The following is a 13126-nucleotide window of genomic DNA, read 5'->3' on the forward strand; positions in this document are numbered from 1 at the left end:
TCCAGTGACCAGCCCTCAAAGTGAGGAACTCACCAATCTTCTGAAGATGATTGAATGGCCCCTGGCTCCAACCAACACATCACTGGAATTTTCCACCCACCCAAACACTTCTCAATATTTTATAATCAATCCTCAGACTTCCTATATGATTGGTGAATCACTGGAGGTTCTAATTATAGCTAAGGACCACAAACGTCGGACAAAAAAATATGGCGGGGATTTATTTCACGTAAAGCTTCACTCCTTGAGTCTGAAAGCCGGAGTGAGTGGCTCCGTTACAGACCATAATAATGGTTCCTATACAGCAAGGTTTATTTTTCAGTGGTCTGGAGAAACTATGATCTCTGTTAGACTCATGCATTCCAGTGAAGCTATCGAAATTTTGCATCAGAAGAGGGATACTCGACCAGACAAGGTAATACAATTGATCAGATAAATGCAATGCAACATGGTTGGTTAAGATAATAATGAAAATGTTCTCCAAGAAAGCTGTGCTGCTTATATTGATAAACAGAGAGTTTTCATCTTAATAAATTTTGATGTTAGAGAAATTGTTCTAAAGCAGATACTCACATTTTTGATCATTAAGCTGCTTGGGTATCTGCTCTGTGGTGTATTCACTGCAGTTTGAAGGCCTTGCCTACATCAGTGAACAATTAAAATATACAAAACCGTAATGCTACTACCGTTGGTCCACACTTGCCCACATTACACAGCCCATCCAGCTACTGAGGAGTATACTTCAGTCAAGCAACTGATCAACAGGGATCAACAGGGATGAGCTGAACTGGTTCAAGCAGGGTTCAGCAAACTTTAAAGTAGTTTGGATGCTGAACCCCATTGAAATTAAAGGGAGATGAATCTATCAAAAATGTGTTTTGGGCTAAAAATGTTCTGGGCTAAAAATCAAATGATTGGCCCCAGCTCCTTTATATAACTATTCATAAAGGCAAGACTTCACAAACAGCTAATTTACCATAATAACAGTTTAAACTGTCAACACAACTGGTAGTTGTCACGGAACCCTATCGCACTCCACTTGAGTGCTTCTGTCAGTATACAGCTTCCTCCAATCTGGACCTTCAGATATCAAATATTACAGCCACATGTTGTAACCAAGAACCAGGTGAGACTAGCTCAGTTACAAATCTGGAACATGGAATTTTTATTTGAACAAACTCACACCAAATATATACCATAGGACAGGCATGTCCAAAGTGTGGCCCATGGGCCAATTGCGGCCCGCGTTCCGGTTTCATATGAACCCACTGGTAATTTGCACATATACAGTGGGGACGGAAAGTATTCAGGCCCCCTTAAATTTTTCACTCTTTGTTATATTGCAGCCATTTGCTAAAATCATTTTTTTCCTCATTAATGTACACACAGCACCCCACATTGACAGAAAAACACAGAATTGTTGACATTTTTGCAGATTTATTAAAAAAGAAAAATGGGAATATCACATGGTCCTAAGTATTCAGATCCTTTGCTGTGGCACTCATCCTTGAGATGGTTCTACACCTTCATTTGAGTCCAGTGTGTTTGATTATACTGATTGGACTTGATTAGCAAAGCCACACACCTGTCTATATAAGACCTTACAGCTCACAGTGAATGTCAGAGCAAATGAGAATCATGAGGTCAAAGGAACTGCCTGAAGAGCTCAGAGACAGAATTGTGGCAAGGCACAGATCTGGCCAAGGTTACAAAACAATTTCTGCTGCACTTAAGGTTCCTAAGAGCACAGTGACCTCCATAATCCTTAAATGGAAGATGTTTGGGACGACCAGAACCCTTCCTAGAGCTGGCCGTCCGGCTAAACTGAGTTATTGGGGAGAAGAGCCTTGGTGAGAGAGGTAAAGAAGAACCCAAAGATCACTGTGGCTGAGCTCCAGAGATGCAGTCGGGAGATGGGAGAAAGTTGTAGAAAGTCAACCATCACTGCAGCCCTCCACCAGTCGGGGCTTTATGACAGAGTGGCCCGATGGAAGCCTCTCCTCAGTGCAAGACACATGAAAGCCCGCATGGAGTTTGCTAAAAAAACACCTGAAGGACTCCAAGATGGTGAGAAATAAGATTCTCTGGTCTGATGAGACCAAGATAGAACTTTTTGGCCTTAATTCTAAGTGGTATGTGTGGAGAAAACCAGGCACTGCTCATTACCTGTCCAATACAGTCCCAATAGTGAAGCATGGTGGTGGCAGCATCATGCTGTGGGGGTGTTTTTCAGCTGCAGGGACAGGACGACTGGTTGCAATCGAGGGAAAGATGAATGCGGCCAAGTACAGGGATATCCTGGACGAAAACCTTCTCTAGAGTGCTCAGGACCTCAGACTTGGCCGAAGGTTTACCTTCCAACAAGACAATGACACACTAAGCACCCTAAAATAATGAAGGAGTGGCTTCACAACAACTCAGTGACTGTTCTTGAATGGCCCAGCCAGAGCCCTGGCTTAAACCCAATTGAGCATCTCTGGAGAGACCTAAAAATTGCTGTCCACCAATATTTACCATCCAACCTGACAGAACTGGAGAGGATCTGCAAGGAGAAATGGCAGAGGATCCCCAAATCCAGGTGTGAAAAACTTGTTGCATCTTTTCCAAAAAGACTCATGGCTGTATTAGATCAAAAGGGGGCTTTTACTAAATACTGAGCAAAGGGTCTGAATACTTAGGACAATGAGATATTTCAGTTTTTCTTTTTTAATAAATCTGCAGAAATGTCAACAATTTTGTGTTTTTTTGTCAATATGGGGTGTTGTGTGTACATTACTGAGGAAAAAAAGTGAACTTAAATGATTTTAGCAAATGGCTGCAATATAATAAAGAGTGAAAAATGTAAGGGGGTCTGAATACTTTCTGTCCCCACGGTATATCTTTTGTGGCCCCCAATGAATCCCAGAGCGCTAGGGCCACAAAATATATATATTCTGGCTGCCTCGGAGGGGACAGGGAAGGGACGGGACTAGGGCCGATAGAATCTCCTGTTTACTCAGTGGCCTCTGTAATAGGAAGTCACATCCTGGGTTGCCATTGGAGGACTGTTCTGTCTATCATAAGAGGGCGGGACTTTGTATTAAAGAGGCCACGGAGAAAACAGGAGATTCTCCTTATGTAGTCTGTCCTGCCCCCTTCCTGTCCCCTCTGATGCTACAAATGGGCATCAGGGCTGCACTGATGTCAATGGTGAGGCTGCATTCATGGCACTTGTGAGGCTGCATCATGGCACTTGTGAGACTGCATTCATGGCAAAGGTGAAGCTACATTCATGGCAATGGTGAGGCTGCATTCATGGCAATGGTGAGGCTGCATTCATGGCAATGGTGAGGCTGCATTCATTGCACTGGTGAGGCTGAATTCATGGCACTGGTGAGGCTGAATTCAGGCAATGGTAAGGCTGCATTCATGGCAGTGGTGAGGCTGCATTCATGGCACCTGTGAGGCTGCAGATGGGCACTGATTAGGCTGCATTGATGGGGACTGACCCTTGCTTCACAGTTCTTTATTTAAAACATGTTTTTTCCTGAAACTTCCCTCTTAAAGTGAAGGTGTGTGCTATATGCCTGTGCATATTATACGCCGATAAATATGGTATATCCAAATAACATGCCTGAGCTCATCCTTAATCCTGAGCGGCGTTCAGGGATTCGTTGGGGGCTACAAAAGATATAAATATATATATATATCCAAATAACACGCCCAAGCTCATCTGTTCACAACACACAGCCACAAAGGCAAGAGAATTCTTGTTGGGCAGTGTATTAGTGCTCGGACGAACACACTAATGCCCCATACACACGACCAGTTTTGCCGTCGGAATAAACTCCAAAGGTTTCTCCGACGGAACTCCGACGGAATTCCATTCAAGCGGTCTTGCCTACACACGGTCAAACCAAAGTCCGACCAAAGTCCGACCATCCAGAACACGGTGACGTACAACACGTACGACGGGACTAGAAAAAGGAAGTTCAATAGCCAGTAGCCAATAGCTTCCGTCTCGTACTTGCTTCAGAGCATGCGTCGTATTTGGTCCGGCGGAACAGCATACAGACAATCGGTTTTCCCGAAATATTCCATGTTCCATTTCTAGGTCCATCAGAATTTTCACAAAAAAAAAGTCCGATGAGGCATACACACGATCAGAATAGACGATGAAAAGATTCCGTTGGACTTTTTCTGTCGGACATTCCGCTTGTGTCTATGCGGCTTTAGACCAAATTTTAATGGTTCAAAGAATGTGAGGCAAAATGGTCGGCCCTCACGCATGTTCTCTCCATCAAATCTGACCCTCTTTAAAAAAGTTTGAACACCCCTGTCATAGGAGGACATTCCCCCCTCCTGATCATATTACCCTAATAATACAAACTGTAACATAATTACTACAACTGATGTACCCTAAACATTACCTTAATTGGCCACCTGGATGACTAGACTATTCTGCCCCTACAAACGTGAATACAAAGGACACAATATCATAACATGACATTGCTTTCTCTCCCCATCCCTGATGGGGTGTGGGCGGGCGTGTCCTCTCACGCATCGGCGTCATGCCATCATAACCCGCTAGCTACGCCAGTGGCGATGCGATGCGGAGAGGATCCATTCTAGCTGCCGCCCACGATGGACGGGTGTTCAATCATTTCCAGTGCATGCGCCAGATATGGCTTGCACTCTTTCCATCCCTGTTGTTTGGCGTCCAGCATGACGTTGGGGATCCGCCCAAGTCCTGGATATAAGAGTAGGGAGCCAGCAGGTCATTGTCATTACCACATCTACTACAGAAGCACTGGAATTTTTTATTCCTCTCACAGGTGAGATTTAGAACATCTTTTTTGTGATTTCACTCATGCACTTTTATTTTCAGTTGCTCAGGCACCATCCCACCTTTTTTCATTTCACCATGTGTTTTTGGTTTTGGTTTATTTGTATTTTTCTTCACTTTCTCACTTATCCCAGCTTGGAATCCATGTTTCTGGTTCATTTGTTTCAATATTACATCCCTGCATCTTCTCCCTTTTTTTTCTTTTTTCTTCCTCTTTTTTCTTTTTTTTTCTTGCTGTTCCACTTATCCTGTTTATTCTTGGAATTTTGGATACACCCATGAACATGTACACTTTCACTGACTCACTCATGCATATTTATTCACATATATTAATTTATACCAATAATGTGGGCTACTGTACATGCTTGTCATTTTATTGGGGATCACTGTGTGACAACTTGCTGGTTTCTCGGCTGCTTTCCTGGGCTGGGACATTTTTTCTGCCTCAGCCCCGGTCAGTGGGTAAGAGGCTTCCTCCTAATTCTCTCCAGAAGCCCTATCTTGGTTAGGTCTGTCACATTAGAAATCCATCACAGATTTACATATAGGTTTCCAAGTTCTTTTCTTCATCCTTTTGCATTTCCAGAGTGGAGGCCTTCAGCACCTGCCTGAGTATTGCTCCCCAAATGAGAAAGCCCAACCCAACCCTGGTTACATCTTTCAGGTCTTCTCTCTCACATCTAGGGATGAGCCGAACACCCCCCGGTTCGGTTCGCACCAGAACCCGCGAACGGACCGAAAGTTCGCACGAACGTTAGAACCCCATTGACGTCTATGGGACTCGAACGTTCGAAATCAAAAGTGCTCATTTTAAAGGCTAATTTGCATGGTATTGTCCTAAAAAGGGTTTGGGGACCCGGGTCCTACCCCAGGGGACATGTATCAATGCAAAAAAAACTTTTAAAAACGGCCGTTTTTTCGGGAGCAGTGATTTTAATGATGCTTAAAGTAAAAAAAAAAAGTGAAATATTCCTTTAAATATCGTACCTGGGGGGTGTCTATAGTATGCCTGTAAAGTGACGCGTGTTTCCCATGTTTAGAACAGTCCCTGCACCAAATGTCATTTTTAAAGGAAAAAATCTCATTTAAAACTGCTTGCGGGTTTAATGTCATGTCGGGTCATGGCAATATGGATGAAAATCAGTGAGACAAACGGCATGGGTACCCCCCAGTCCATTACCAGGCCCTTTGGGTCTTGTATGGATATTAAGGGGAACCCCTCACCCAAATTAAAATAAGGAAAGGTGTGGGGCCACCAGGCCCTATATACTCTGAACAGCAGTATACAGGCGGTGCAAACAAGACAGGGACTGTAGGTTTGTTGTTAAGTAGAATCTGTTTGTAATTTTGAACATTTTTAACGTGTTTAGCTCCAGCCAAAAAATCTTTTCTAAGCTTTTTGGAAAACATAGGGAAGGGTTATCACCCCTGTGACATTTGTTTTGCTGTCTTTCCTCCTCTTCAGAAGATTTCACCTCACTTTTTTGTCCCAATGAAAAATGTTTTTTGAAAATTTGGGTTTTTTTGTGGAACAAGGATTGGAAAGCATCAGTGGAAAGGAGAAATTGTTTTCCCATATTAACTCTTACAGGAGAGAATTTCCCTTCCTAGGGGTAGATTTCATCTCACTTCCTGTTGTCTCCTTCCGTTTGCAAGTAGGAGTCGTTTGTAAGTTAGATGTTTGAAAGTAGGGTCCTGCCCTATATACTCAGCAGAAATTTGGGCCTTAGGTGTTGCTGTGGCCACAACACTGTAAGCCCTCACAGGGCCCTGCTGTGAAATATTAGATCAAGAATTGTAATTACATGCCCCTGTTGAACAGGAGCTGAAAAATTAGGCCTTAGGCACTGGTGCTGGTGCCACAACACTGCAACCCCTCACAGACACTCTAGTTGGAACGCAGGAACGAGCCCTGCTGCAAAGTATTGCTTCAAAAATTGTAATTACACGCCCCTGTTAGACAGGGGCAGAAAAATTGGGCCTTAGGCACTGGTGCTGGTGCCACAACACTGCAACCCCTCACAGACACTCTAGTTGGAACGCAGGAACGAGCCCTGCTGCAAAGTATTGCATCAAAAATTGTAATTACACGCCCCTGTTAGACAGGGCAGAAAAATTGGGCCTTAGGCACTGGTGCTGGTGCCACAACACTGCAACCCCTCACAGACACTCTAGTTGGAACGCAGGAACGAGCCCTGCTGCAAAGTATTGCATCAAAAATTGTAATTACACGCCCCTGTTAGACAGGGGCAGAAAAATTGGGCCTTAGGCACTGGTGCTGGTGCCACAACACTGCAACCCCTCACAGACACTCTAGTTGGAATGCAGGAACGAGCCCTGCTGCAAAGTATTACATCAAAAATTGTAATTACACGCCCCTGTTAAACAGGGGCTGAAAAATTGTGCCTTAGGCACTGGTGGTGGCGCCCAGAACCAAAAATGTTCTTACAAGCTATCAGCGTGATGATTGAGGAGGAAGAGGATAATTACTCAGGGATAGTCACTCAGCATCAGCATAGGCAGTCTTTGAAGGGATCTGAGATTTCAAAAAAAATTATTCGGTTACATCAGCATCAGGTGCTTGGTAGCTGGTGGTGATCCAAGACTCATTCATTTTTATGAAGGTCAGCCGATCGACCGAGTCGGTGGACAGACGCACCCTGTGATCGGTTACCACGCCTCCAGCAGCACTGAATGTGCGTTCCGAAAGAACGCTGGATGCAGGACAGGCCAGTAGCTCAATTGCATACTGTGCAAGCTCTGGCCAGTGATCCATCCTCAAGACCCAGTAACCCAGAGGATTTTCGGTGGGAAAGGTGTCCAAGTCTGATCTTGCCCCTAGGTATTCCTGCACCATGTAAAACAGACGCTGGCGATGGTTGCTGGAACCGATCATACCTTGGGGCTGCGGACCAAAAAATTGTCTGAACGCATCGGTCAGATGGCCACCTTCTCCACCGCTCCTTCTTTGACTGACCGAAGCCTCAGCAACACGTTGTCCAGAAACAGGAGTTTGTAACCTCCCAGTCTCTGGGAACGCGTTGCACAGACCTTTCTGCAAGGCCTCCCGAAGATGTTTCATCCTCTGCTCCCTCTGCGATGGCAAGATAAGGTCCGCAACCTTACCCTTGTAACGTGGATCAAGGAGGGTTGCCAGCCAGTATTGGTCCTTCTCCTTGATACCACGAATACGAGGATCCTTACGCAGGCTTTGCAGGATCAGGGAGGCCATGCAGCGTAGGTTTGCTGAGGCATTCGGTCCGGAGTCCTCTGGGTCACTAAGAACGACATGGTCCGCAGCCACCTCCTCCCAGCCACGTACAAGTCCATGTGTTTTTTGGGACTGATCCCTTAAAGACTGCTGCTGATGCTGAGTGCCAGGCTCCACCTCCATACTGACACAATCTTCCTCCTCCTCCTCTTCCTCCTCGTCCTCTTCCTGTGTGATCGGCGGGCACGCAGGAACACTGTCTGGATAAAGGGGGCCTTGAGAGCTAAGGAAGTCCTCCTCTTCCTGCCTCTGTTCTGCCTCAAGTGCCCTGTCCATTATTCCGCGCAGCGTGTGCTCCAACAGGTGGACAAGGGGGACAGTGTCACTGATGCATGCACTGTCACTGCTCACCATCCTCGTGGCCTCCTCGAATGGTGACAGGACAGTGCATGCATCCCTGATCATGGCCCACTGGCGTGGGGAAAAAAAACCAAGCTCCCCTGACCCTGTCCTGGTGCCATAGTCGCACAGGTACTCATTGATGGCCCTCTGCTGCGTGTGCAGCCGCTGCAGCATGGCCAACGTTGAGTTCCACCTGGTGGGCATGTCACAGATTAGGCGGTTCTTGGGCAGGTTAAACTCCTTTTGGAGGTCCGTCAGCCGAGCACTGGCATTATATGACCGGCGGAAATGCACACAGACTTTCCTGGCCTGCCTCAGGACATCCTGTAAGCCCGGGTACCTGCCCAAGAACCGCTGCACCACCAAGTTAAGGACGTGAGCCAAACAGGGCACATGGGTCATTTGTCCCTGTCGGAGGGCAGAGAGGAGGTTGGTGCCATTGTCGCAAACCACCATTCCTGCCTTAAGTTGGCATGGCGTCAACCACCTCTGAACCTGCCCCTGCAGAGCTGACAGAACCTCTGCCCCAGTGTGGCTCCTGTCCCCCAAGCACACCAGCTCAAGCACCGCATGGCATCTTTTGGCCTGCGTACTTGCGTAGCCCCTTGAACGCCTACGGAGCACCGCTGGTTCCGAGGAAGAGGCCATGGAGGAAGAAGAAGAGGAGGGGGTGGAGGAGAGAGGTGTGTCACAATCAGCATTTTGGAGGCGTGGTGGCGGAACAACCTCCAACACTACTGCACCTTGTCCTGCATCCTTCCCAGCTGCCAGCAGAGTCACTCAATGCGCCGTGAAACTTAGGTAACGTCCCTGTCCATGCCTGCTGGACCATGAGTCAGCGGTAATATGCACCTTACCGCTGACCGCCCTGTCCAGCGAGGCATGGACATTGCCTTCCACATGCCGGTAGAGAGCCGGAATCGCCTTCCGTGAGAAAAAGTGGCGTTTGGGTACCTGCCACTGAGGAACCGCACATTCCACAAACTCACGGAAGGGGGCAGAGTCTACCAACTGAAAAGGCAGCAGTTGAAGTGCTAGCAATTTTGCCAAGCTAGCATTCAACCGCTGGGCATGTGGATGGCTGGGAGCAAACTTCTTTCGGCGGTGCAGCAGCTGGGGCAGGGAAATTTGCCTGGTACAATCTGACGTCGGTGTACCAAAAGCAGATTGCCCACAAGTACTTGGCTGTGACACACCTAATTCTACACCTTCATTCCTCTCACTGCAGGTCTCAGAGAGGACTGAAGGTCTAGTGGGGTTGGAAATCTCAGCTGATGAGGAGCAAGGAGAGATCCTCTTTGTTCTTTGGTGTGGGTCTTTTAGATACGCTTGCCAACGAACTGCATGGCAGGTCAACATATGTCTGGTCAAGCATGTGGTACCCAAGCGGGAGATGTTTTGGCCACGCGAGATACGCTTGAGACATATGTTGCAAATAGCAGCGGTGCGATCTGATGCACTCGTCTCAAAAAAGGCCCACACCAAAGAACTTTTTGAATAACGCGCAGAGACTGCAGCGCCCTGCACATGTGGAGCTTTGGGGTGTGATGCAGTCAATGTGCTGCCCTTAGGCTGGCCCCTGGAGGGCATCCTGCCTCGTTGGTGATGTGCCGCCGCCTCCTCCTCCTCCTCCTCCTCCTCTCTCCTATCAGGCACCCACGTTGAGTCAGTGACCTCATCATCCCCTCCCTCCTCATCACTGGAGCAAACCTGGCAGTATGCTGCAGCAGGGGGAGCATGACTGCCAGATTGCTGTCCTTCTTGGGCACCCCCTCTGTCCGTGCTCATGTTACTGCCTTCATCGAGCTCAGTATCGTCATCAGAGCCTTCCAAACGCTGGGCATCCTCCTGGAGCATGTACCCAACACTGTGGTCAAACAGTTCGAGGGAATCCTCATGAGGACATGGTGGAGCTAGGGAAGGAGTCACTGATGACATTGAGCTGAGGGAAGAGGCCGCTGCTTTGCCAGACAAAGCACCCTGGGCATGGGTGAGAGAGGATGAGGAGGATGAGGACGGCTTGGTCATCCACTCGACCAAGTCTTCCGCATGTTGCGGCTCAACACGGCCAGCTGCCAAAAAAAAGGCCAAGCGTGTCCCATAGCCACGTGCTGATGAGGATGCACCGTCTCCACGACCAGCACTAGACACAGAGCCTGCTTGCCCTCTCTTATTGGCTTGTGACTGTCTGCCTCTCCTTCTTGGCCTTCCAGACATACTAATGGCCTGTAGCTGCACTAAGCTGGGATAGAACACCTGTAATTTTCTTCAAGTAGCTTTATATACTGTAACCAGACAAGCCTGCCTGTCAGTAGGAAGATAACCGGAACGGATCTAGCTGAACACTGTGAGCAGGACGCACTGTACTAAATGTAAATAGTCTAGCTGCCTGACCGTGGTACTAATAGGATCAAATAGAACACCTGTAATTTTCTTCAGGTAGCTTTATATACTGTAACCAGACAAGCCTGCCTGTCAGTAGGAAGATAACAGGAACGGATCTAGCTGTACACTGTGAGCAGGACGCACTGTACTAAATGTAAATAGTCTAGCTGCCTGACCGTGGTACTAATAGGATCAAATAGAACACCTGTAATTTTCTTCAGGTAGCTTTATATACTGTAACCAGACAAGCCTGCCTGTCAGTAGGAAGATAACAGGAACGGATCTAGCTGAACACTGTGAGCAGGACGCACTGCACTAAATGTAAATAGTCTAGCTGCCTGACCGTGGTACTAATAGGATCAAATAGAACACCTGTAATTTTCTTCAGGTAGCTTTATATACTGTAACCAGACAAGCCTGCCTGTCAGTAGGAATTTAACAGGAACGGATCTAGCTGAACACTGTGAGCAGGACGCACTGCACTAAATGTAAATAGTCTAGAAGATAACAGGAACGGATCTAGCTGAACACTGTGAGCAGGACGCACTGCACTAAATGTAAATAGTCTAGAAGATAACAGGAACGGATCTAGCTGAACACTGTGAGCAGGACGCACTGCACTAAATGTAAATAGTCTAGAAGATAACAGGAACGGATCTAGCTGAACACTGTGAGCAGGACGCACTGCACTAAATGTAAATAGCAGGAACGGATCTAGCTGAACACTGTGAGCAGGACGCACTGCACTAAATGTAAATAGTCTAGAAGATAACAGGAACGGATCTAGCTGAACACTGTGAGCAGGACGCACTGCACTAAATGTAAATAGCAGGAACGGCTCTAGCTGAACACTGTGAGCAGGACGCACTGCACTAAATGTAAATAGCAGGAACGGATCTAGCTGAACACTGTGAGCAGGACGCACTGCACTAAATGTAAATAGTCTAGAAGATAACAGGAACGGATCTAGCTGAACACTGTGAGCAGGACGCACTGCACTAAATGTAAATAGCAGGAACGGATCTAGCTGAACACTGTGAGCAGGACGCACTGCACTAAATGTAAATAGCAGGAACGGATCTAGCTGAACACTGTGAGCAGGACGCACTGCACTAAATGTAAATAGCAGGAACGGATCTAGCTGAACACTGTGAGCAGGACGCACTGCACTAAATGTAAATAACAGGAACGGATCTAGCTGAACACTGTGAGCAGGACGCACTGCACTAAATGTAAATAGCAGGAACGGATCTAGCTGAACACTGTGAGCAGGACGCACTGCACTAAATGTAAATAGCAGGAACGGATCTAGCTGAACACTGTGAGCAGGACGCACTGCACTAAATGTAAATTGCAGGAACGGATCTAGCTGAACACTGTGAGCAGGACGCACTGCACTAAATGTAAATAGTCTAGAAGATAACAGGAACGGATCTAGCTGAACACTGTGAGCAGGACGCACTGCACTAAATGTAAATAGCAGGAACGGATCTAGCTGAACACTGTGAGCAGGACGCACTGCACTAAATGTAAATTGCAGGAACGGATCTAGCTGAACACTGTGAGCAGGACGCACTGCACTAAATGTAAATAGTCTAGAAGATAACAGGAACGGATCTAGCTGAACACTGTGAGCAGGACGCACTGCACTAAATGTAAATAGCAGGAACGGATCTAGCTGAACACTGTGAGCAGGACGCACTGCATTAAATGTAAATAGTCTAGATAGAAGATAACAGGAACGGATCTAGCTAAACTGAATACAGTGTATATATATATATATGCAACACCTGGGATGCATATATATACACAATACACTGTAAGTGCAGCTAACTGACTGACTGTTCTGCCTAATCTATCTAACTCAAATCAAATGACACTGTCTCTCTCTCTCTCTATCTCTCAGCACACCGGAACACACACTACACAGGGCCGCCGTGCAGGCGGCCTTATATAGTGTGGGGTGTGTACTAAATCCCCTGAGCCATAATTGGCCAAAGCCACCCTGGCTTTGGCCAATTACAGCTCTCTCTACTGACGGCGCTGTGATTGGCCAAGCATGCGGGTCATAGTGCATGCTTGGCCAATCATCAGCCAGCAATGCACTGCGATGCCGCAGTGAATTATGGGCCGTGACGCGCCACACGAATTTAGCGCGAACGGCCCATAACGTTCGCAATTCGGCGAACGATCGAACAGCCGATGTTCGAGTCGAACATGGGTTCGACTCGAACACGAAGCTCATCCCTACTCACATCTTTTCTACGTTCCCTCCCATCCCTTAAAGGTTAAGGGAGAAGTAT

The 13126-nt window shown here is 47.1% G+C and overlaps 1 protein-coding gene across 1 annotated transcript in view; it reads left to right on the top strand.

Moving 5' to 3' along the window:
* The first annotated feature begins 337 nt into the window (after window positions 1-337).
* The window catches only part of LOC141134184 (NXPE family member 3-like), a 29880-nt gene continuing 17091 nt past the window's right edge, over window positions 338-13126 (top strand). The window contains exon 1 of the mRNA XM_073623767.1: window positions 338-415. Within this exon, the coding sequence (XP_073479868.1) occupies window positions 338-415 (78 nt within the window). The remainder of the gene's footprint in view (window positions 416-13126) is intronic.

This window comes from Aquarana catesbeiana, linkage group LG03 (genome assembly GCF_042186555.1).
Source record: "Aquarana catesbeiana isolate 2022-GZ linkage group LG03, ASM4218655v1, whole genome shotgun sequence".
NCBI lineage: Eukaryota > Metazoa > Chordata > Amphibia > Anura > Ranidae > Aquarana > Aquarana catesbeiana.